The 25,704-nt window shown below is 43.9% G+C and overlaps 1 protein-coding gene across 1 annotated transcript; it reads left to right on the forward strand.

The window, feature by feature from the left end:
- The first annotated feature begins 314 nt into the window (after window positions 1-314).
- Window positions 315-24,773, forward strand: PXDC1 (PX domain containing 1). The gene is made up of 5 exons (XM_014872381.2): window positions 315-836; window positions 13,647-13,738; window positions 14,025-14,142; window positions 16,921-17,032; window positions 23,118-24,773. Exons 1-5 carry the CDS (start codon window positions 581-583, stop codon window positions 23,233-23,235), a joined length of 696 nt encoding a protein of 231 aa, XP_014727867.1. The 5' UTR covers window positions 315-580; the 3' UTR covers window positions 23,236-24,773.
- The last annotated feature ends 931 nt before the right edge of the window (window positions 24,774-25,704 follow it).

Here is a 25,704-nt window from a genome sequence, read left to right on the forward strand (position 1 = left end):
GCAGTCTCCCTCTTCCTCCCTCAGCTGGCAGGGACTGAGTCTTAAAGGAAAAAAAATAAAAACTAAAAAAAACCTCTGGGGTCACTGGGAGGAGAAAACAATTCCTCGTCATGTCTGCGGAGTCTACGAAAACGTCCCGAGAAGGAAGAGGAGGATCCCGCCCCGCGGGGATCGCAGGGTTCGGCGGAGGGGTTGGGCGCTGGCTGCGGGACCGGGGCCGGGGCGTCCCCCCGCCTTTGGACGGGAGGGGCTCTGCCTTCCTGCGGAGCCGAGAAGAAGGGGCCGAGCCACCCTGCTCCCCGCCCGGAGGGGGTGAGAGCTGTCCTGCTCTCGGCAGGGCAGGGTGCCCGGGCTGTCCCCTGGCTCCGTCTATGAGCCACTAGCCAGCTTCTCTCCAGCGCCGGGAGGCGACACAGCCCCGGCGGGCAGGGCCAGGCCGGGGGGCCGTGCGGCGGGTGACACCCCCCTTCTCTCTTCCTCCTCCTCTTCCTCCTCCTCCTCCTCTTAACTTGGCCACGGCGGCGCGGGGCGGTGCGCTTCGCCCTGCGCCGGCGGCGGGGGATGTGCGGGCGGAGGCGGGATGGCTTCGGCCGTGTTTGAGGGCACCTCGCTGGTGAACATGTACGTGCGGGGCTGCTGGGTGAACGGCATCCGGCGGCTCATCATCAGCCGGCGGGGCGACGAGGAGGAGTTCTACGAGATCCGCACCGAGTGGTCGGACCGCAACATCCTCTACCTGCACCGCAGCTACTCCGACCTCGGCCGCCTCTTCAAGAGGCTCCTCGACTCCTTCCCTGAAGACCGGCCCGAGCTGTCCCGCTCTCCCTTGCTCCAAGGTTTGAGCAGCCTCCGAGGCGCCGGCGCTCCCTGCTCGGCGGGCGGGCGGGTTTCGGGTGGCGGTGGCCGGGGAGGACGGGCGGGCGAGCAGTCCCTCTCGGCGGAGGGAAGTGAGGAGCTGGAGCTGCTGAGAACCGGACGGGGCGGGGGGGGCAGGAAAACTGCGGGGGCGTTTTGCGGTCGGAAACTCCTCCCGGGATGTTGATTTGTGTTTCTCCTTTTTATTTTTTTTCTTTTCTTTTTTTTTTTTCTTTTTTTTTTCGCTATACATTTGGAGCTGAGAGCTCCTGCAGGAAGGAGACCCCAGTATCGCTTCTGCTGTCTTCAGCTGCGGGGTTCCGGGCTAGGCTGGGCTAGGGGAACAGAGGGATCACCGCTGGAGCTGCCCCTCTCCGGTGCCTTCGAGCTCCCCGAGGAAGGGCTGGGGGGTGGTTGGCAAGAAAATGGGTGTAGCTGAAAAATCTCCGCATGTTGGTATGTTGTTTGCCACAAGGAGAGGGCAAAAAAAATAGGGCTGCGTCGCTTGCCAGGGGACTGAGCAACTCTGGGAGCTGGCATAATTCCTCGCATAACTTCTGTGGAAACGGGAATTACAGCAGCGGTTAGTAGAGACGTCTGTTCTCTCCCAGTTTCTGAAGTGGATTAGCAAAACTATAGGGATGTTGTCCATGCTCAGGCCTTGCTGTGCAGAAGCAGGATGTACCCAAGCTGTCTTGCGGGTTGGGTTTAGTTTGTTTAATGTTTAGGGTATTTTATAGATAGAATTACGAGTTCTTCTCTGACGTATTTCAAGTGTGTAGAGTGGTGGGGAGCATCCAGTCATCTGAAAATCGGTGTATGCCTAGCACTTCCAGTCTCCTCACTTGTTTGAGTTACGATGTAAATTATTTGATTGAACAAGAACGGTGAAAAGCCGATATTCTGTGCATGATTTTCTCTGTGAGAGGATGAGAAAGTTTTCCCCAGCTCTCACTTAGCTTTTCACCTTGCTAGTGGGACCCCCTTGCAGACAGTCTGCATTTTGCTGTTCTCGGAACTGGGTCTCCACAGTTCATACAAATGTAAACCCACTGGACTTCATTCCTGGGCCGTACCTAGGTGACAGCGAGCTCTGTTCCCTGCCAGTGGCATCTCTCCCGGGCTGCCTCCCCAGGATGTTTTCTGACAGGTGTTTATAGTGACACAGGTCTTTTTCCATGCTCCTAACCTCTGGCGGTGGGCTAGGTTTGGGTTTTCTACCTGCCTCACATTAAAACGTTCGTACCCTTCCCTCTCCAAGCTTCTTCGTGCCTCGGGAGCCGTAGCCTTCTCCCCGGTCCGTGTCCCCTGGCACTGGGTTTTCCTGTCCCCGCTGCCGGGAGGTGGCAGCTCGGCCCCGCCGGCCCCGGGAGCTCCGCCGCCACTCGCGGGCCCCGAGTGCCCTCTGCAGACGGCAGGGATGGGAGCAGGGATGAGCCGGGGCAGCCCCTGCTCGCTCCAGGGATCGAGCAGGAGATGCTCGCAGGGATGGCTGCCGGAGGGAGGCTGTGTCCTCCCGCTTGGGTGCAGGCTGGGAATGGGGTTGTTCTGCGGATGCTGAACCGCACCTCTTAGCCCTGGTGTGTGCCGGCACAAACAGCGCCTCATGCCTTTCTATTGCTGACCAGAGATTTAAAGTGCTGCAAAATCTTGTCACCCACCGCGTGTGTCCTACCCAAAGAACTGCGGGTGTGATTTTTACTAGTGCTGAGTGGCAGTAAATTTTCAGTAGCATGGCCTTCAGGTGTATGTGGCACCTGGGCCACTGCTTTTGAAGATGCTGGGTAGGTTCGGAGCGAGCCTGCCTGTGGCTTCCAGGGCACAGCACCTGCCAGAGTCACTATGACTAAAAATTGACATCCCAGGGTGCCAGTAGCCCTTCTTGTTGGCTTTATGGAGCTCTGAAGAGTAGCTTGGCAGCTGGGCTGGGGTGTGTGCTGCGTCTGGTTGCAAATGGACTCGATCCTTGGCCTCCTGCCCCTCCTGGTGCTCCTTCCCTGTTGGTTGTGCACAGGAGCTGCTGCTTATCCTAAAGTCCTTCTCATTCCTCAGCGCTTCTCTCAAGCGAGCATGGTTCCTCTCCTCTCTCAAGGCCTGCCAAAGCTTTTGCAATATATTCAACTCTTTTCACTTCTCTCCAAAGCATTATTTGTGTGGTTTGAGCCAGATAGGATTATAGTCCCTTGCACTAGCTTTACTTGACAGTCTCAGGTAGATGCACCATTCACGCATGAGCAACTGGGAAAGATTAACCATCCTCAGCCTGTGTTGCTCAATCTGTGCCTAAAACATAGAGCCAGCAACCTTGACTTACTTTTATCTCAGGAACAGGCACACTGACTTCAGTAGAATGGGGAATGAGCAAAACATCAGGATTTGAAAAATCAAAACTTAGTATAAGTAGATTATGATCTGTTTAGCTTGTTGAGGGGGTGGGGGTTAACTTTGCAGCAGAGATGGAATAAAAATCAGGAGTAGTTTCTAAGCAATTACAGTGTGCGTCACAATTTCAGCAGTACTCTGTTTAAAATTATGCTGCTCCTGCTCTAAAGAAAATTACTTTGCAGAGTATGCTTCTCTGCCTAAAGAACACTTCATCATATCAACATTTTAAATTGGCTGGCCACAGCCTCTGATAACTTGACAAAGTTGAAACATAAAAATCTCATTTAACTAAGTGACAGTGATGCAAAGGTTTGTATATAAGAAGAGATTGCATGGGGCATGTCCAGTCTTTACAAAATTCATGGGGTAAGCATGGTTTCTTAATGCCCTGTTTAAAAGCAGATGTCCTGCTGTCTACAGTGAGGCTCAATGTACTTAACAAAAACACCTGACAAAAGCCCATTCTTCTGTGCGTTAGCATTTAGTCATATACATTTGTGTGGTTTTTTTATATATATACAAATGTATTTGCAAATGTATGTGAGTTTGTATGTGTGTGTGTGTATGTGTGTTTATCTTGGGCTTCCTGAAAGAAGGTGAATGTCAGCTCTGCCTTTTATCTGGAGGAAGTGATAAAATGTTGCAAACCAAATTTGCATTGCATTGAAGGACTCCAAAGTCCCTACAGATTTGCCTAAGGAGCATTAAAAGACTAACATTATCCTACAGATCAGTCAAGCTGCAGTGTGTTACATTTAAGGGATGTGACTGAGAGTGGAAGCTTGAGCTATTTGATGTTATTAACTTTTTAAACGAAGTTTGTGGTTATTTTAAAAACCTCAGCAATTTTAGAAAGAGTTGGTTGTTACCTTTATTGATGGTTTCAGCAGACAGTTCATGCTGAGCAGGAGTGTGCTCCTTTTCTTGCTCAGCGTGAGGAATCCATCCTCTCCATTCCTTTCTTGACCCCTCATCCTCCTGGACTGACTTCCACAATGTTCTCTCCTTCCTTATTTGTTGAAGATGCTGAGTGCTTTGAGATAGCAGAGGAGAGGATGGGAGGTGTAGCTGTCTGCAGTGGCTGTTCATCTTGCCCTTTCTTTGATAGGAGAGGAGGGGAGGTCCCAGGGGGGAGTAGGGCATTCCCACAATTTGGTCTTGTCTTTGGTAACTAATGAGAACATGTGACAGAGTACACTCTCTGCATCTGGAGTGTACAGTGATGCTAAAGGCCAAGGACGTTCAGCAGCACAAGGCATCTCACTTGGAAGCTGGTAAACAAGGTTAGATATGTGCATACCTGCAGGGTGACTAAGTATGATTCACTCTGATGTTACCGATGACTTGCTAGTATTTTATTTGTCTTTGAAATCTGCCTGTCCCTTGCTCTAGGCAAATGTACAAAAGAGGAAAGCACAGGTTTGTTCACTCCTGCAATGAACACAGCCTAATGTTTCTAAACTGTCTGTTTCTCTATGCAAGGTCTACTTTTGAATTTCATCAGTTTTCTTGAGAAAGGCAGAGCTATGGACTTAGAAGCTGACTTAAAATTGATGGAAATAGAAATAGTTGCAACAGACCAAATAGACACCAAAACTGAGGTATAAATCTGGGAAAGGACTCTTCCTTTCCCTTTCCCTTCCCCATTTTCTCTAAATACTACTTGTGAGGAGGTTTCATCTAAGATTCATCCTAGAATTTGAGCCAGCTTCAATGCAGACAGCAGTCACACACCTCCCTCACCTCTGACTTCAGTGCCGGCAGAATCAAGCCCTTAAGGAAACCAAAAAAGCACATTAGCAGCCTTTCAAAACTGGGATTTGTTTTGCCTTTGGAGTGGTTTCTGGCAATCCTCCTCTGCACTTGTTTGTTATCTTTGTTATCAGAACAGAGGCTCAGATACTCTTCCAATGTAGGTTCATATTGTACCTACCTGTAATGCCCAGTCCTGCTCTGATACTCTGAGCTGCCAAATCAGAAACTCTCTGACAGATTTATTTTATTATTAGATAGGCCTCTCTTCCCAAAGTTCTCATTTTCCTCCTTTCCGTGCCTCCTCTGACTAATTCTGCTTGGTCGTGGTCTCTTTTCCCCTTGCTCTTCTTTCTGTTATTTCCTCTCTGCCTCTCCAAGTTGCTATCCCTGAGCTGCTTTCTGTTCCTTTTCCTTGCCTCCAGGTTTCCCTCACCGGTGTGCTGCCATCCATAGTTATTTATGGCTCTGCAGATCTTCTCTGTTCCCTTTCACCTTGCAGGTGCTCAACCTCTGTCCATCCATAGAAGTTTTCTAGTAGAGGTGGAGATTTCCTATAGAAACCTTGCACCTTTATTTTGCCTCATAGCTTAGAAGCAGTTACTTCACCTGCAGCAGACCTGAGCAGTCCCTCACAGAGACCAGGCTGAGCTCTAGCTCCAAGCCTTGTGCCTGCCTCAGCTGCTTTCCATGTCCTAGTGGCTGTGCAGCGGGAAACTCCTCCAGGGCTGCCATTGGAAGGATGAGCACTGCACAGAAGGCAGTTCCTGGAGACCCAGCCCAGGAATATTGTTTGCTTGCAAATGCTGTGTTCAAAATTTAGTTTTCTGTATGCTGCATTATAGCATTGTTGTTGTTTACAAGACCATCTGGGGGTGTGATTTATGAGAACAGGGAGCTCTAAAGAAGCAGCATAGTGGTTTCCACAGACAGCAGCTGTTTCTCGGTGCTGTGACAATACAGATAAATACACTGCATCTATTGTGCTCTTTTCATTGTTGACATTGTCAACAGTTCATTAGTGGAGCTTGCTCAGAGCTTCTGTCTGGCAGACGAAAGATGTAGCTCTTGGTTATCAGGCTCCAGCAGAACTGTGTAACCAAAATTAAGTTTGTGGCTTCTGGATTTGTTTTTTTTATCAGCTGAATTTCATGGTTCATTTGTAATGATGGCGATTAATGAAGCTGACTGTGTTGTTATAAAGCTAGACACAAGTTGCCTTTTTGTGGTAAACCAAGGCAATGTCTCAGGGAAGTTTTGTGGTGGAAAGGAATGGAAATGAGGTGTGTTTTTCATGACAGCTCTCACCTGATAAGAAATCAGCACTAAAAATGGTTGTAGGAGCTTGCATTTTTCATCAGGTTTTGACTGCTTTGTTCACTCCTATCTCATGCTTCTTTGACATCTTTTTCTTTCTTGTGACTCATCAGGCATCAAGGCAGGGAACTCTGTGAGGAAAGTCTGTCTGCTGTGTTCTGCCACCAAAACATGCCTTCTCCATTCCAGAGATCCTGAGAGATCTCATAACTAATAATACAATGTGTGAAATACCCATCATTTTGAGGGTCTGGGTTTCTCAGCTTTTAACTTGCCTCCTTTCTTTGCACAGGTATTCGAGTGTGCCAGGGTCATCAGATCATGGTCACTTTCACTCTGGGGGATTTCAGTCAGACAGTTGTTTGGACAGGGCTTTTCCCCATCCTGCATCTGCTTCATATGAGCTGCAAAAGAAAAAAAGGTGTGGGCAGGGTTTCAAAAGCTCTCTCTCTTTCTGCATCAAACAGATTTATCTCAGTGCCTTCAATACGTTTGCTACTACCTAGTGGAACTAATGAAAATATGGAGTGACTCGCATTTTGTGTACTGATACCTCTTTAAAAATTTTGATCCTCAACATCAAGTTTAAGAAGGGTAGCACAATGTGATAAATGTCAAAAGTCCACCTCCCTACACCCACCCCTCTTTTCATCTCTACTGTGTCCTCTTAGTTGCTCCCTCAGTAATGCCAGCAAGAGGGATCTTGTCAGTGATACTGCATCAATTGCAAATCCTTTGTAAACGCTGTAGTGACTCCTGTCATATGAGATGGATGAACTTCCCCACAAGGGGAAGGGGCAAGTGTGTCTGCCTCAAGAGAGAGGGGTTGTGGAATTAGGCAAGAGGCATCAAAGAGGAGTTGCTAGAGCTGCCAGACGTAAGTCAGACCAGTGCTGTAGCTAGCTCTAGGATCCTGTCCTTGGTGATGAGAACCAGATGCTGCAGAAGACAGCATAAAGAACAGGCAGAGAATAGAAAAGTGACAGTCCTGGTCTCTAGTAATTGAAGATCTGACATCCCTGATTGCCTGTAATTATCTGCCCTTCTCTGGATCTTATCAAGTCTTTGGACTTAAGAGATCCCTGTGGTGTTATTTCTGCAGTTATTGAAGAAAAGTGGTGTGAAGCAAGCTTTCCCATCTGCTGGGTTTTTTTTTTCATTTCCTGCCTTTACATACCCCTGAGTATTCCCTTGCCCTTCTAGCAATCTTTCATCCTCCTCTCCTTCATCAGAGAGGAGGCAGCTGTTCAGGGAAGCTGGTTTGGCCTTTTCAGAATCCAATCTGAGGTGGCTAATGTCATAGTTCCCAGGTGGTAAGGTTGAGGGAACACGTGTTTGCAGTGAGGTGGAATCCTACCTGGGCAGCTGCTTGGAGAAGCAAGGTATGGTGGCCATGAAGCAGGGGAAAATGACAGCTGAAATGGATTGAGAAGATCCAGTTCAGCAGAGGGAGGAAGTAGGAAGAAGTGCAAAGGAGTAAAACAGCAGAAAAAATGGGGCTGAGCTGTCTGTCTTCTTTCAGCCCTGATCCATGTGCCAGCTAAGTAGCTTGCATGTTTCTGTGGAATATCTGTCTGTGGATCTGTTTAGAAGTCAACTAGATATGGTCCCTAGCAGCCTGATCTGACTTTGGACCTGGGCCTTCTTTGGATGGATCAAATTAGACTCTTTTATTTAACATTATTCTCTAATGACTAGGACCTTCCTCCTATTGCTCCATCTACATCTTGGATTGTGTGTATGCACAAGGCCCAGAATATATCTGAGGGACAGGAGGAATGAGGGAAAAGGAAAATAAAGTTTTAGCACTGCAGTGGTAATGAATACTATAACTAGAGAATAGGGACACGTCTCTCATTGAAGTCTGGTCAGGAGAGATAGCAAAGTAGCAGTCTCCCATGCAAGGCAACTTGTATGCCTTCCCAAAAGATTTGAAATCCCTAACTGCTGCTTGGGGTCTTGTGCAAAGAGAGAAGGATGGACTCATGATTTAAATCTATAAGCTTCAAATCTTTCTTGCAGTGTAGATTAGCAGAACACAATAGGATTTCTCTCTGGATTTATTTGTTACTCCTTTTTTTCCCTTTGATACCTACTCTGCAGTCTTCCTGTAGGGAATGGAGAGAGAATTAGATGAGAGGGGCTTAATGTAACTTTAATCCTCATGTGCATACTGAAACACACAGCATTTAGGACTATTGGTATTCCGTCTTGCATGTGTCTTCAGAAAGTACACCTTGGCTTCTGCTCTTGCTCAGCTTCCTGTATGTGTAGAACTGATTTTGAGAAAATAGGGTATCTCTTGGACATTCTTTGCTCCTGTCCTGACCACAGACATGAAGTATAGTCCTTTAGATTGGAGAGACGGGGTTTGGTATCACGTGTACATAGTGACTTGTACGTAGCAACATATCTCCAGAAAAACAGATTTCCGTGTGTCATCATTGATGTGACATTACAGATAGATACTTGACTTGGGCATGAACTTCCACTTCCTTGGAAGGCACTAGAGGATTTTTGAGACAATGCTCATTGTGTACACTGACTGTCAGGACTGCTTTGTGATTTCATTATGAGCCATGAAGCACATGCTGCAATTCCTGTCCTGCTTCCTGTGGTAGAAACATGCGGTGCATTATCTGTGGTTTTCAGAATGTCATTAGTTGCAGATTTGGTGGCTCACATAGCAGTAATAGGACAGCCCTACCAAGGTTTGTGTGTTTACATCAGGAGTTGGCTCTCAGTTCATTCTCCTCTGCTGCTGAGCTCGTTTCCTGCCTGTGTGCAGCTCTGGGCCCCTCTCCCACGCTGTGAGCCAGCGTGCCAGGTGCACAGCTGCTGGCCTGTTCTCCCAGCCTCCTGCAGCTGCCCCGGCACCAGGGACCCAGGGCAGGAAGAAAGCTGCAGCCTTCTGGTGCTGCTTGTGCCATACTTTTCCAGATACATGTTGCTCTGCACAGAGTTGCTACCTACGCTTGGTTTTGAACTGAAAGCAAATCCTTTTCAGTCTTAAGGACTCTGCCTGGGCCTCTTGGTCTGGAAAAGGGCAGAGAAAATATCAAAAGGATTGAATGAGGTAACTGAATATGTAATTTTTAAAAAAGCAATCTCCCAGGCACAGCTAAGTGCCACTCTGGGTTAGGCAGTGTAAGCCAGCCTGCTGGCTCCCCTGTGTGCGGGGTGAAGGAATCTTAGAAGTTCGTGGTATTTGGCAGCAGCGTTTGTGGCAAAAAAAAGGAGCTAGCGGGACTCCAGTTTACCTCAAACCCTATAAACATTGGTGTTTATAACATTTAAATCACTTGAAATAATAGCTAATTGTCCAAGTACAGTACAGGTAACAAAACAGCGAGCAAATCTTTCCTGGGAGAAGTTTGTACATGTTTTCCATTAGCAATCCAGACAAGGGCCAGAGCTGAGAAAAAGGCATGAGAACAGCCTTTCATCATGACCTCACTGACAAATTTCCCAGCTCTGAGTTCAGCTCTGTTGCATGACTGAACAAGTGAAGAAAGCACAACTGGTGCAGGATACTGGTTGCTTTACTGGTATCTTATTTTTGTTTTACAACAAACAGAGTAAAGATTCTTGGGTAGTAAAAGCCCCAGATAGAAATATAGACTAGACATGAATTTATGGCCCATGGGCAGAGACAACAGCCTCGGGACATGTTGTAGCTGCTCTATGGATTCTTCATATGTGGCCGGGGGTCCCACATGCTCCAGATGCATCCACATTTTAATGCATTTGTGTCAGGGTTAATGAATGGTGGGGGTGCTGGCCTCTGTCTGCAGTGTCAGCTGGCATGTCTGTGTGTCTGTTTGTTCAGGCGTTTCCAGTGTCTGAAGATCCTACATCAGTCTGGTTTTTTTTCCTCTTTCTTTCTGCCTTGCCAAATCTTCTAAACAGGAAAAAGAAGACAGGCAAAGAATAAACTTCCACAAAGTGAAGAATAGGCCTGGAAACTTTATGCAGTTCTGTGACCCTTCTTTACACCAATTCTGATTCCTGCTCAAATTTACTATAGTGCCTGGATGAGAAAGGAGCTTGGATGGGGCATCCTCGCCTGCAGTCTCTTGCTTCTTCTGTGCAGTCTTGGGTTTCCTGAGGTGAAGCCTTTGACAGGAGTGGTTTGAGGTATTGCCTGCTGCTCACCTAATTGTGCTGGCAAAGCAGAAGCAGCTCTGTGTTGTGGTGTGGGAGAGGAAATGAGGTGCAAGGGAGGGTGGGAGCACCTTAAGCTGGTGTTGACACAAGAGATTGTACCTTGTGAAAGCGCGGTGTTCCTCATGCACGTCGGTGCTGTAGTTGATGACAGCAGCCAGTTAGAGAGTGCTGAGAGGGATGGAAAGGAAGGACCAGGACCTCCACTCCTCCTGGCTTTGGGCAGGCAGTGCCTTGCTCTGGTTAGCATGGCTATGGGCTTGGGAGCAGCCTCTCAAGTTGTGAGATCATGGTCTATGACTAACTGAAAGCCACAAGAGCATCTGTTAACTTTTAGAAACAGAGACTTGTAGAATTAAGATAAATGAGGGCCTTACAAACTTCATGACAGTTGCAGAAGAAATTACAGGTTTAAATATATGTATATAAGGCCAGTCAAGTGGTTTCTGTTTGTTTGGGTTGCAGATGTATGAAAAGAAAGGCTTTAGCCTGGCCAAATTGAACTCCCTGTATGGGGAATTCATTTAAGGTCAGCAGTCTTACACCCCAAAGCTGCACATCTGCTATCATTAAGCACATATATAGGAAGCTGTCCAGGAACATGTATCACCCTCCTTCCTACACTGTCTGTTTAGTGGTTTTGATATTACTGAAAGCTTCCATAAGAAACTCTTTTTATGGCGCCAGATGTTGCAAGTCTTCTGTGCCAGTTTCCAATTTGGAGTGTGGGTTTGCATGGTTGGTGTCTTTCCAAGAGGTAGAAGGAGATAATATACCAGGGCTGGAAATTCCTTGTGAATGCAAGAAGCTGTAAAACCTCCCACGGGGCGATCTATGACAGTGCAACAGGCTGACAGCCTTGTCTGACTTCTTGGTGAAGCATAAAAAGGCCGTGTGGAGCTGCAGATGCTTTCCCTGATTACTAATGAGAGAAATCCTGACCGCTTGGCTGGTTTTCCTCATGGGATGAATGCTCAGGGTTGTTGCCAAGGTGGTTTTGGTTTTTTTTTTCCTTTTTCTCCCCCTCCCAGTCTGAATATCTTCATTTGTTTGAAAGTATCCCTCTTCCTGGTAAAATACTAGTTCCAGCAGTGCATGCCATGCTTATCTGGGAAGGGGTCTGAGATCGAGGGCAGATTTGAGAGGGAGCAGTTGAATGCTGAATCCCTGGTGGACGGACAATGAAGTGGGATCCACAGCTGGACAGTCTCTGCTCTGACTGTATCAGTGTTTATGCACAGTGGATGAAGACCAGCAGGAGAAGCAGAGGCACCCCATGGCAGCTGGTAGCAGGGTGGCTGGCTCTGTTTTCTCTGATGTGGGCTGCAGCAGGGCCAGCAGCATGTTTCTAACATCATGAATGGGTGTCTGAGCTGTGGGGCCATTGGCAGCTTTTTCTTTCTTTTAGTGAAGATTAAACCCTTTTCATTGAAAAATTTGAGCTTGACCCAAATGTGGGATGGGAACATATTTAAGGGAGGGGTGGAGCAGATTCACACAGGTCTGCACCCCGTAGTTAGGACAATGAATGGTGCTGGTCTGCAATTCAGGTCTGTAATGCCAAGCACAGCCCAGCTAGTATGCAGTCTGCAGTCTGCAGACCAATGCAGATGAGTTTATTCACATTTACAGCCTTTAGAGAATTTCCAAGCCAAACTACCTGACTATAGTGTACACCAGTCAAAGCAAGACACACACCACCTCCCTGCTATGCCTGCTGGTGTGCATTGCTCTGCTCTCAGGAGAGGGGTGAGGCGATAGCCGTGCTGAAAAAACAGGCAAAATGAATTACTGTTGAGCAAGAGAAAGGCTTATACAAGCAGGGGACTTTTGTGGGACAACTGTCAAGTAAACCCAGTTGCTTTGGAGACAATCTCTGTTTTATTTGGAGCTGTAACTGGAGGAGAGCTGACAGCTTCCAAGTCACACTTTTGTCTGGAAAGTTTCTGTGGGATTGTATCTCGTTGGTAGCAAACAAGGACTGGTGCAGACTGAAACTGTGGATGCTGTTCCCACACTGTAGGTTTGATGGCTCTAAGTTTGTCTTTTGAATAGGAAGATGTAGATACACTTACTTTAACACAATTGTAGTATATTGAAGTACTTTCTCACAGACTGCTTTGGAGATTTTTAATTTTGATGGTTTTGATTTATTGTATCTTTTCCTGTTCCAGCTTTTTGTTCGGCTGTTTGTTTATTGTGGCTTGTTATATTTAACAATTTATCTTACCTATTTCATTTTCATTAGTGTATCTTGCTCCTTGGAAAAGATGCACAAATGTAGAAGTTAAATGATGATTTGATTAGAAAAAGCAGGTTGCAAATATCAGCAATAAAAAGCCCACTAGAGAGATGTGAGATTTTGGGGTTTACTTCTCATATGCCCTTTACATGCATCTAACCTGTGCTGCATTTTCTTCAGCCTGCTAGAGGAGGGGAAAGATACAGATGTGTCCTGCAGGTTATTCATACAAAATATGGTGTCAATGTTTAAGATTGCCATACTGAGCAATTCAATATTGCATTGTAATGCATCATTCTGGCTATTGGGCAGTAAAATTTCTGTCTTAATCCCTTCTGCAGCACTGTGATAATTTAGTGACTGAATAGATGAAAAAAATCCTTATCTTGCACTTGAAAAACATGATACTGACAAATTTTCCTTGAACCACTCACTGGGGCTTACAGTCAGAGAAATAAAAAACTGCTCTCAAAGCCATTTGTTTAGCTTGTGTTTATTTTTTTCCCCTCTTATCTGTAGGATGTGTCTTTTGGTTATCTTGGGTTTTCTTTTGCTTTTCATTTCCAGAAAAAAAAATTAAAAGGATGAATAATGGTTCTTGGAAGCAGAAAGTGGGCTGTTTAACAATGATTGCTGGGAATGTTGTGTAGTGAAACTGTGGGTGGAGGAGTAGGTGGTTCTACTTCTGCTTGTCTTGCAATTCCTACATATGGTCATAAACAGCTGAGTTTGTGTCAGGCTTGCAACTCTGCTTGTAAACTACACCTACTGCAGTTTGGGGTGCACATTTTATCATCAGTTGGTTTAAAATACATTTCTGGAAGGCATATTTGAGGTTGTTCCACATCTTCCTGAGGGGCTGCTTCTGGCTGCTAAAGTGTGCATAAGTGTGCTTTTGTCTATGCTTATGATCTGTTTACTTTGTTTCTAGGGCTCATCACAATAAAAGAAGCCCATGATATAGAAGCCAGACTTAATGAAGTGGAAAAGCTTCTGAAGACTATTATAAACATGCCTTGGAAGGTGAGTAAGCCAAGTTCCAATTCAGCCCAGCTTGACTCCTCCTTCATGGTGACATGCACTCTCATGCAGATTAGAATGTGATGGGCTTTGCCAAACTCTCAGAGAAGCAGCAATTTATTGAATAACTTGGAGAAATCCTGAGTGCCAGAACTGTGTAATGGTGCCTCCAAGCTGTCACTTGTAATAAGTCTTTCTGACATGCTATGTAGAGGTGGAAGTGGAGAAGAGGGACAAAGCAAACTACTGATTAAAAATTGATTTCTGTTTCTATTTCTCTCTTTTTAAGTATTCAAGGTCTGAAGTTGTCCTCACGTTCTTTGAGAGATCTCCTTTGGACCAAGTTCTAAAAAATGACAATGTCCATAAAATTCAGCCAAGCTTTCAAAGTCCAGTTAAAATATCAGGTAAGAATTGTTAACTTCCTGTGGTTGACACAAGAATTGAAGAATGAAAATTACTTCGTTTGCTGTTCCCATTATTATTTCTCTATCAACAATTCAAAATGTAGTTCTCAATAGTGTATTGTGTTATAGGATATATAATTTTCCTTGATATACTGTGCAACGTGCATTCAGGCAATAAAGTGGCAGGTGAAATGGGAGGCTGACAAAAGCAAAGCAGTGAATGTGAGGAAAATGCAGTCTTTACTGCATATCATCACATATAATAGTGCTGTCACCACTTAGAAAGGAGATTTTGAGGCTATTGATACAGTTCTGTGAAAATGTAAGTTTGTTGCCAAACAATGGGCAGTATCAGCAGTGAGAATATTAGATATTACTCGGAAAGGAGGGGGAAACAAAGAAGAGGAGCATAACCCAATCTTGAACACAATATGCACAATTTTGGTTTCTTCATCTCAGGATATAATAGAATTTAAAATTATACAAATAAAGGGTGAGGATTCAAGTTGTTGAACAGCTTCTCTAAGAAAGGGTTTAATTAAAGAAGAACACTTCACCTGTGAGAAGAGATAGATTGGTACGATGGAAGTCGATAAAGCTGTGAATAGAAGGAGGTCAATTACCATGTACTTCTTGTGAAACAAGAGCTATAGGTTATCCAATATCATTGACAGACAACAGGCTTTAAACAAACAAAAGGAAGGCTATAACATCGTTTTGTTTCCATACAAAGCATGATTAAGGAGTGGAACTCACTGTCATAGGATATGGAGAAGCTGAAAGCAGAAGTGACTTCAAAAGGGAATTAGACAAGGAAGTGGAGGAAAAGTACACTGAAACCTGTCACAGGTGGAGACAGGAGGTTCCTAAACCACAGATTGATAGTGGGTAAAGTGTAGAGCCTGTCCTTGCTTATTCTTTCAGCCTTTCCCCTCTTCATCTGCTACTGACCCTTGTGAAAAGTCTGGGAGCTTCTGGTGTGCCTGGGTTTGTGTTTCTATACTGAAACACTTTGTTTCAGCCTAATGGAAATTCCTGGTTTTGTGTCACCAGAAGAGCTTATTTGCAGTTAACTGAAGTGAAATACTACATAGTCCTCCAAGGTTTATAGTGTCTGGAAATGAACTGCTATCAATTTTCTTTGGTACTAACAAAACTATCTCAGCTGAATAATAGCATGTTTTAATTCTAAATTATTGTTGGTAGTGACGAGTCATATCTAATTAACTAGAGGAAGATTCTCCTATCTATGCAGCTATCCAAAAGGATCTTGTGGTAATTAATTTTATCATTCAAGTGATTGCTGCCATTAATGCTAAGAACATAGGTGGAAATTTTATGTTAATTGATATTTGCCTCATCTGGATGTTGCACAATGGAAATGGTTCCGTGTCTGGCAGTGCTGTCAGTAGATGGCAGTAAATGATAATGGGTAAAGCAGTTCATGCAGCAGTGAAATGCTGTAACTCTTAGGTCAAGTCAAGGACACTAGGAAAATACTGACATTCCTGATAGTCATAGTGCAGCTTTCTACCTGGCTTGCAGTTTTGGAAAAGAAGGCAAAAATGTTTTGTGTTCCCTGAAAAAAAAAACCGTCCCCCGCATGGTCCTGCTCAGGGTGGTAGGTGATGGAGAAGAGGGAAAGGACTGCCCTGTAGGATAAAAGCTGAATTTGAATTTATGGTGTAAATCTTATTTTACAATCATACAATGCTGGCTCAAGATGAGTCATGTGGAGTGTGATTCTGCTGGGGTTCAGTGTTTTCACAACCCCAAATGTATTCTGCTAAACTGAGTGGCAGTAAAATATGGAATGAAAGTCAAAGATGACTCTCAAGAAAAATATCCAAGTGAATTTTGGCTTTACCTTAATGCAGAAGCATGTAATGTTAAAAAATGTCTACCTCCTCTCTCCTGTCTCATCTCCTGTATTGCTTGAACTGCATATATAGCTGAAATTTGTTGGTGTGTTTTCTGTCTGCCATACTTTCTGCCACAGACTAATTTTTTTATTGTTGTGCTGATAATGCAAGGCTGTAACACAAGGTCACAGTGTCTTGAGGCAGATCAAGAGTTATCCTACTTAAGTCTGTGCTGATTTTTTTTGAAATAATTTTCAAAATTATTTATTTTGAAAATATGTCTTTGTTTAAAGTGCATTTATTTTGTGTTGGGCCTAGCTTCATCTAAAATTGTGTGACTGAAAGAAATCCTTGTGACTTGCCTAGTTTGACTTTCCATAGAGCACAGATATGGATTAACTTCTCATTCACATCAAATACTGTTCTTTAGTTATCAATTCTCCCCATGGTAGTAAGTCAGTGGAATTAGGTGTAAATTTTAGGTATTCTCTACTGAAGGCTTCCAACACAGAAACAAATAAGCAGTATCAAGTGAAGTGTAAAATATGGTGTTTCTTTACATGGCTAAGAGTTGGTGGTTGAATTAACTTGTAAGATCACTTTTCATTTGCCTTTTTATGTCTTTTTTATTTTTGCGTAAGCCTAGGACTGTCTAAGAAAAACACAATTATCATTTGGTAGTGGTAGTTGCTTCAGATGCTCCGTGTCATGAACAGGTTAGGTGAATAAAATTGCTTGAGCTCTGTCAGTTTGCAACTGTAAGAAGCTGTGAAACCAACTCTTCATTCCTGCTTTCCTGTGCAGGTTTTCAGTGTCATACACATATCTCAGTTTATAACCATGTCAATTACATATGATACACAGTTGCTTTCCAGCTTTCTTTGTTTTAATCTTGTTTTCTTTCTTCTCCCAACAGAAATCATGCGATCAAATGGATTCTGTTTAGCCAACACTGAAACAATAGTCATTGACCACAGTATACCTAATGGAAAAGAGAAGCACCTGGATGTAGATTCAGCAGAACATTTGTAAGTGGAGTTTGAGCAAGAGCAATGCTGTCACCTTTGCTGTAGCTTTCTCACCCCCCCTAGCAAAATGTTATTGTCTGTCTAAGATCAAGACTGGTACAGCTGTCATCCTGACTGGTTAAATGTTACTGGGCCTGATTGCTAACACTTCACAGCAATTTCCCATTGAAGTGGGTAAAATGGGAGAATGATTGACCCCAAAGTGATCAATCCTCTATGTATGGAAAAAGAACTGAGGTTGCTGTAGGGGTGCTGCAAAGGGAAAACAGAATTATTTCTTTTTCTCATGACTCTGATGAGAGCTGGTTTGAGCCCAAACTTGGAAACCCAAACAGCCTAACAAATGGCATATCCTGGTACAAAGGGTGGTAGAATGTTTGGAAAGCAAAACACTGTCCTCAGAAGGGAACACATCCCTGAAAGTAATTGAACGAGGTCAATTGTTCAGCTGGCACTTGGTGTAGCATGTCTATATCCTTAGCAAAAAGGCAAGTTGGTCTAGTTTCATTGGAAAGTCCTGCTTCCTAATGCATGTAGGTATTCTGGGGTCAGAAACCTGTAACCAGGGGGGCTTCTGTGGCCATAAACTAAAGCACAAGGAGTTCCACCTCAACATGAGGAAGAACTTCTTTATGTTGAGGGCAGCAGAGCACTGGAACAGGCTGCCCAGGGAGGTTGTGGAGTCTCCCTCTCTGGATGCATTCCAAAGCCACCTAGACATGTTCCTGTGTCACCTGCTCTAGGTCACCCTGCCTTGTCAGAAGGTTGGAGTGAATGATCTCCAGAGGTCCATTTCAACCCCAACCATTCTGTGATTCCTTGATTCATGTAGGTCTTAAGTCAGTGGCTGTATTCACAGATGGGTATTGATGGAAATATGCTCCTACAGATTTCTGTCATGCCAGGTGATTGATATTTCAAACGAGCTTCAGGTAGTGAACCATTTAAATATTTTTGATGAGAAATGTTGGCCTACATTTTCATTAGACCAGTCAAATGAAGGAGAGAATACTAAAACACTTATAGAACCTTTATCTTTGACTGCAGTGATCTGTCTTGTCATATTTGAAATGCCAGTCTGTAACAAGGTTTAGAGCTTGGCAGCATTTTATCAGGGGCTGGAGAGTATGTCTGGCTCCAGTGTAATTTCTTGAAGTCTTTTTATTAACTTATCACTTAGTGTTTTGAACCTTGACCTTGCTAACAGCATTTAAGCTTATAAGCTTGTAATAATGAGGCTGAAATGACACACTTGAGGTAATTCTGTAAGGCCAATACCTGGAAATTAAAATTGTTATAGCTCGCAGTGGATCACTCTTTGTACTGAGAATGACAAATAATAGAAGAATATTACCAAAGAAAGCCTTTTCCTGCCTTACTTTGATGATTTTTTTCTAAATCATAAAAAATATATTTATAGCTAATTTTGATTTAAAAAATGTGCTCCAGCCCAAGCAAAACTTAGCACCCTGGGATCAGAAACTACAATCATCTAACTGTCATCCCATTGATGTCAGAGACTGCTAAAGTCAGAAAATACTAATGTGATAAAAACTGAATGGCAGGCATGGTTTCCTATAAACTGTGGTGGAAGAAATTAATCTAGGGTAACAGCCTGACTTTGTGCAGCCTGGTTTAGTTTAACTTTCCAAAGGATGTGAAGTCAGAAGTCAAGAAGTTAATAAATTTCGAATGTGTATTTTATATGGTGCCCTAAATTTTCCCATCCTGCAGCTGTATTTTATAGCCAAGACATAATAGCCAGGAGATAATGGAACCAGTGTAGCACAGCTGTTTTGTAAAAATTGAACATTTTTCAAAAGCAGAGATTTTCTGTACTGTTGGTTTAAATGTATGTTATTAGCCCAGAGAGGAAACTTTAAAATCTCTCAAATCCTATGCTGTTCCCTTTCAGTCTCAGTAAAATTGGATTTATGGTATGTTCTACCCTGAAATCAGCATTAATTCCTTGTGGACTTGATATCCTCAGATGGGAATTTTTTCCTTTCAGCTGCATTAAACTCTTTATGACTTCTGGGTTTTGGCTACTGAAGGACTTGAATGAGACATTTTGCAGAGCAAATCTGTGTTTTTTGGGAAGAAGTGCTTCAGCAGGAAGTGCTCATTCCCTATACTGGTTAGCTGTGTAGCCTGCAGTGCTACCTGCCCAGTGATCCATCAGCTGAAAAGTCTCATACTTGTTGCAAAAGAAACCACAGTATTTTTCCAAGTCTCAGTTGCTTACTCTGTTGTTCTGAAGTAGGTCTTTTCTGCTTCCTTCATATTTTCTCTGATTTAGTTGGCAGTACACCATACTGTTGCAAACTGTGGTGAAGCCAGTGTGCTCAGCATCCATGTGGCATAACAGGTCCTTTTGTATATAGTTCCTGGAGAGTAGACTGAAGTTCCTTTTGAAAGAAAAAAGTGTAAATAAATGCATTTGAAGTTATGCTTTGGTTTACAGAGGTACCTTTCTCTGCAAGGACTGTTTGCACCTCTTCTAGGCCAGCAGCAGAGTCTGTTTCATTGGATAAGCTGTCTTTTTGGCAAATTCACTCCAATACCTGATGGAGCCTGCAAGAGAGATGTAGAGGGAATTTCCATGGGGGCATGTGACAGGATAAGGTGGCCTTAAGCTGCAGGAGAGTAGGTTTAGATTAGCTATTAGGAAGAAAATATTTGGATAATGGTTGTGAGATACTGGAACAAGTTCCCTGGGTTGTGGATTCCCCATCCCTGGAGGCATTCAGAACCAGGCTGGATGGTGCTCTGAGTAAACTGACCTGGTGGAAGGTGCCCCTGCCCATGGCAGGGGGGTTGGAACTAGATGATCTTTAAGGTCCCTTCCAAGCAAACCATTCTCTGATTCTATGATACGTATGATTTTTTTAATACTTCCAGTGGTGGTGACTCAACCACTTCCCTGGGCAGCTTATTCCAATACTTGATAACCCTTTCGGTCCAGAAATTTTTCCTAATAACTGATCTAAACTTCCCCAGTAGAACTTGAGGCCTTTACCTCTTGCCCTGTTGCTGGTTACCTGGGAAGAGAGACCAACCTCTACCTGGCAACATTCTCCTTTCAGGCAGCTGTGGAGAGTGATGAGGTCTCCCCTGAGCCTCCTCTTCTCCACACTAAACAGTCCCAGCTCCCTCAGCTGCTTCTCACAGGACTTGTGCTCCAGACCCTTCACCAGCTCTGTTGTCTTTCTCTGGACTCACTTCAGCATCTCCAAGTCTTTCTTGCTGTGAGGAGCCCAAAACTGAACACAGGATTTGAAGTGTGGGCGCACCAGTGCCAAATACAGGGGGACAATCCCTGTCTGGGTTTTGCTGGTCACTATTTCTGATACAGGCTAGGATGCCATTGGCCTTCTTGGCCACCTGAGCACACATGGGCTCCTGTTCAGCCACTGTTGACCAGCACCTCCAGGTCCTTTATTGCCAGGCAGTTTTACAGCCACTCTGCCCCAAGCCTGTAGCTCTGTGTGGGGTCACTTGTTGTGATGCAAGTTGTTGTGACACAGGACCCGGCACTTGGTGTTGTTGAAGCTCATACAATTGGCTTCAGCCAATCAATCCAGCCTGTCCAGATCCCTCTGGGAAAGCCTTCCTACCCTCCAGCACATTGGTGTCATCTGCAAGCTGACAGAGGGTACACTTGATCCCCACATTCAGACCATGAATAAAGATATTCAACAGGACTGGCCCCAAAACTGAGCTCAAGAAAACACTACTTGTGAAAGGCTACCAAATGTATTTAACTCCATTCACCATCCCTCACTCTTTGAGCCCAGCCACCAGTTTTTTACCAAGCAAGCCTGTCCAAACCATAAGCTTCTATGTTGTTCCCTCTTCCTGGTGAATCTGAGTAGCAAATCTAATGCATTAACAGAGGTTAAAATGATAAAGGATTTTGTCTTACAACACAAGAAGTAGGCTCTTGCAAAAGACAGTGCATCTGTCAAAGTACTTTGAGGAAAAAAATTAAGGGCAGCAGTTCAGGCATTTAGGAATCTGAAGGTCTACAGTAGAGTTGCAGAATTTCTTTTGAGAGAAAGACCTGTTGGTAAGAGCACAAAAGGATTTTGACTCTTGTCAAAAACAGCTGGTGCTGGTGTCATACACAGCTGCTGACTGTGGTGAGCAGTCTTGGTTTACTGAGTTTGGTTTTGTGTGAGCACTCTAGAGCAGTGCTTCACAGACTGCTGTGCACACATTTCCTTTTTGGTGGCAAGAAAAGCTTTCTGCTTAACCACAGCATCTGACTTCCACTGCTTTGCACCTCATATTCTGCTTGTAGTAACCTATCAGTGAGGCTGGAGACCCACAAAATCTGTGGGACCTTTCAGATGTAATCATGTAGCTTTATGCTGAAAAGAGAAAGAGAGCAGAATCTGAATAGCCTTCTTGATGCCTCTTCTGCTTTCTTCACTCTATCTGCCCCACTGGTATTTCATAATCTGTTGTTTCTGGATCACTTGCAGTCCATAAGACAGCACAACGTGATCTGTGAAGTGTTTGCAAGATACCAAGTCAACTCCCTTGTGCGCACGTTCCCACACACGCAGGCAAGTAAACAGCCTGGAGGGACTAGAGGAATGAGGGTAATAAACATTCAAAGTTCAGTCTCACTGCTGTTTCATTTAAAGTGAAGAGCAAAGCAACAGCGCCGCGGGAGAAAATCCATGAGTTTCTGCTCAAAAATGTTCTCTGTTTTGGCTCTCATAGTTAAAAAAAAAAGGAAAGAGTATGGAAAAGACAGAATTGTGGCCATACATTGCAGGATGTATAGACCAGGCTATCCAATAATCCATGATACGTCTAAATAAAGTTTTGGGAAGAGATGAGAGTGGGAGACTTATCTGTTTGTTTCCCCTATCACCCTTCTTCTGGTCCTCTGAAATACTTAACTCTTAGGTCACCCTCTAGGGCGATGTTAGAGGGATGACTGCAGTTTGTTTCACTGATCTGAAGAGTCTAACTAGTTCATGTGTAGATGAGATGCAGTTTTAAATATTAATTATTTTAAAGCTCATCTGTTTATCTGCCATTCAGAGAGTAGGCCAGCTAGGCTGATAAAGGCGTTAGAGACATGCTAAAAGTGAGAGCTAGGTTAGAATTTCTTTTTCCATCTTGTGCAATTTTTCAGTTTCTGCCTCCTTTTATTTTTCACTCTGTCATAGTCAATGAAATTTCTTTCAAAATATTAGAGAGGGAGTTTGAGAAAAAGAAATGTTACAGTTCTTCAAACCTCTTTTATAACTGAGGTGAAATTTAGTCCTTGGCCTGCAGTGAATGCCTTTAACTGCTAGGCTGTCTAGGTAGAAGATAATGTTTCTTACTGCAGAAATTCAAGCCTTCTTGGAATGGGAATGTGTGTAACTGAGAGAAGTGTAGGTTTTAACATGATGCCTTCTGGTTGAGTAGGTATGAGACAGTAGGTAATTCTTCCAAGAATTCAGGTTATGAAACAAGTGTTGGGAAGTGGGGAGGAAAAGACCAAAACAAGTGAAACTAAATTTGGGAATCTTTTTATATTTGGAGATCCTTTGTCAAAATCTAAATCTTGTACCATGGGAAGGCCAGTTAGACTCTGGAAGAAGGACACTGTAGTCATTTTTTCCTACCTGTGTTAACACTTGGCCTCTTAGAAAAGCCAAACCCATAGAAAGTGCCTGTGAAAAAGGCTGAGTCCAAATTCAGATGGGAAACAAAGGCAGTTTCTTTTTCACTTTTATGTGAGAACTGAGGCATTTTGTGTTGCTCACACATGCTGTGGGAACAAAATAGAAGGATGTGGACTTCAACTGCGTGATTCACTCTTCCAAGACTCTCTGCTTCTTTCCTTCCTTCCTCACCAGTAGTTTTGAAAGTCAGGGGTGACACGATCACTTGCTTGCATGCACCATGGTTTTCACTGGCACATGGTTTAGTCATAAACACATGAGTATAGGAAGAGAAGGAGGTGTGGATGGAATCAGATCCAAGTGCTTCTCCCACTCCCTTAGTACTTTTTTCCCAATTCCTTTGATTTTCTAAATGACTTAATGCCTTTTGGTGTTTTTTTTTCATCTCTCCTTAGGTTCGAAAGTGTTAGTGACTTTACCTCAGAGCTGGAAGACAGTGATGATCCAGCAGCTTATGTCACCAATTTGACATACTACCACCTGGTCCCATTTGAGACTGACATTCTGGACTGAGGCTGCTCAGGGGTGCAGCCAGCCAGCATCCAGCCAACCTCTTCGTCCATAGGTTCTGCTATCTCTGACATTGCATCTCTGTGAATAAGGCTGTGCAGACAAGACCATCAGCAGGGAAGCTGCAGCAAGAGCGCCACAAAGCTGGGTTTATAGGTGTGGTTCTCTGTTGTGTGTTATGGAGACATCTTGGGAGGAGATATCTGCTTTGCTGCTGACAACAAACTCATTCACTTTGAAAGCAAGGCAGCAGAGCCTTCCTGGGAATCAAGGAAATCTCTGCTATGTCTGTGGGAATTGCCACGCTGATACAGCTGTCAGAAACTTGTGCTGTAGCAGCCACAAGTCACCCGTGCTCCTTGTGGTGCAAGCTGAGTTCCCCTTTTAGGACACCACCAGAAACTTCCTCTGATGGTGTGACCACACTTTTTATGCTTTGTAAGCAAGAAGACAAGCAAACCAGCTGAACTTTGTCAGTTCCCTCTGCAGTTGCTTAATGGAGGTCTCGTGGGTTGCTTTTTGCTCAGCTACTGGATTGGTGCCTTACACGAGATGTCAGAAATACCATTGAGTGCCTCCAGGAAACAGAACACATGAGCTGCCAGCTTTACTTCTTTTAATCATGGGCTTTTGTATAATCACTGAAAGGGTGACTGCTCTTTCCTGGAATGGTAGAGCAGACAGCAACTGGCACTGCAATGAACTGTGCATGATGTTTGGGTACCTGGATGATTCCAGAAGTCTGGAAAGCCAATGGGAAAGCTGAGCTGCTCCACTAAGAAGGGTCAAGGCTACAACAGGCACTTTGATAATATTTTTTTCTTTTCAAGTGGACCAGCAGATGTGAATGGTGCTTACAGATGTTTACATCAGAGAGATAATTCCCTATGCATATTTCTTTCCAGAGGATGGGAAGGAAGACACTGAGATTTATGTTGTGTTTGGACTGAAAAAGAATGATAAGCTGCAGTGTGCCTACAGTGGTAGGAAAAACAGTCTCTCCACTGCCACCCTGTCTCAAGGAGTTTGTCCAGCTTTCTGAGATCTGCCTGGAGGGGTGAGGTGCAGGCCTCCTTGTTGTGTAATGCCATGGATTTCAGCAGAGATAGGACAGTGGGAGCAAGAGTGGGATTGGACTCTGCAGCCTCTTGACTATTGAGTAGTGCAATGTTAAAGTCTGCTGGGGGTCTCTCCCTTTCAGAGCCCCCCAAATTCCCAGCTCTCACTGAGAGTGCTCAACATTCACCAACATGACTGTTAATTGAGCTTTTTGCCATCTGTTTGCAAATATTAATTTGAAGGGACTGAAATGGAAAGAAATGCATTTTTGGACATGTTTCTTGGGAAAGAGGCTTGCTTGGTCCTGAAGAAGCTAATACAACTCCCTTCTGCAGACTTTTCATTTCTGTCTATAGAATAACAGTCAAACAGAATTTGTTAATGTAAATAATAAATTATTGAGAATCATAATTGTTTTACACAGTATGTTTTTAAAATATATTTTAATGAAATAAAATAAAATATAACTCACCTTCAGTACACTTCTGCAGCTTCAAACAGTGCCTTCTTTTTTTTCTGTCTTATCTTGAGTACACTTTCCCAGACATGTCAAATCCTCTTTCTTTTCCCCATAATTTTTGAAACATGCTGAGTAATAGCAATTTCTGTGTTCCACATGTTACTCTTACTGTAGACATGGTGTGTGTCTACCTGAAACCTCTGCCTAACTGTTGATCTTGGGTCTAGGTGTATGTGGTTTAATGCCACTCAGCTTAGTGGAAGATTTCTGTATTTTCACTATCATCAGTGATATCAAATTTGGCCATTATTGTTTTTGAAGATGAAGCAGATTCTTATAAGGTAAATTTCTACAGTAGAAAGAAATATGTTATCACTCAAAGACTTTCTGAGCAGCCTGTTGAATTAGAATTGGGAAGTTTTTTTGTTTTATTTGCTTTACTCTCATTAGTTTTAATTCTTCCACTAGTGTTCTTAGTTAACTGTATTGAAGTAGAAATTTCATCTGGTAAACATGTGTATTGGACTGGATATTGGAATACTTTTATTTCAATTCCTGACCTTGCTGTCAGCCTACCATGTTGCCTTGGGTAATTCTACTGCATCTCCATATCACTGAGTTTTCCTTGACTGATATTTTGGAAAGCAGCATCATTGATTTTTGATGCAATGTTGTCCCCTAATTCATTTGAATTTTCCTATGAATTATTAACCACATAGTAACATCTTTTAAAGAACCTTGAATTGCATGAATTAAAAAATAAATAGATAAGTACTGCTAATTTTTAAAATATACAGCCACTTTCTTCAAATGAAAGCCAGCTAAGCCATGTGTATTTCCAGTTTGTCACGCTGAATATCAGGGCCCCATGAGGGTCAGTGGAGCAGGGGGTCCCATGGGGCTGTCAGGGCAGAGCTGGGCAGCTGGAGCCTGTCCCACCACTCTGCCAGGAG

The sequence above is a fragment of the Sturnus vulgaris genome, chromosome 1 (assembly GCF_052056855.1).
Source record: "Sturnus vulgaris isolate bStuVul1 chromosome 1, bStuVul1.hap1, whole genome shotgun sequence".
Lineage (NCBI taxonomy): Eukaryota > Metazoa > Chordata > Aves > Passeriformes > Sturnidae > Sturnus > Sturnus vulgaris.

What these genes read in the sequence shown, in the direction of transcription:
- PXDC1 (XM_014872381.2), top strand. Translation starts at nt 581, where the DNA reads ATGGCTTCGGCCGTGTTTGAGGGCACCTCGCTGGTGAACATGTACGTG. An exon ending in TTATAAACATGCCTTGGAAG is followed by an intron (nt 13,739 to 14,024) that starts GTGAGTAAGCCA and finishes TCTCTTTTTAAG; the next exon opens with TATTCAAGGTCTGAAGTTGT. An exon ending in AAGTCCAGTTAAAATATCAG is followed by an intron (nt 14,143 to 16,920) that starts GTAAGAATTGTT and finishes TTCTCCCAACAG; the next exon opens with AAATCATGCGATCAAATGGA.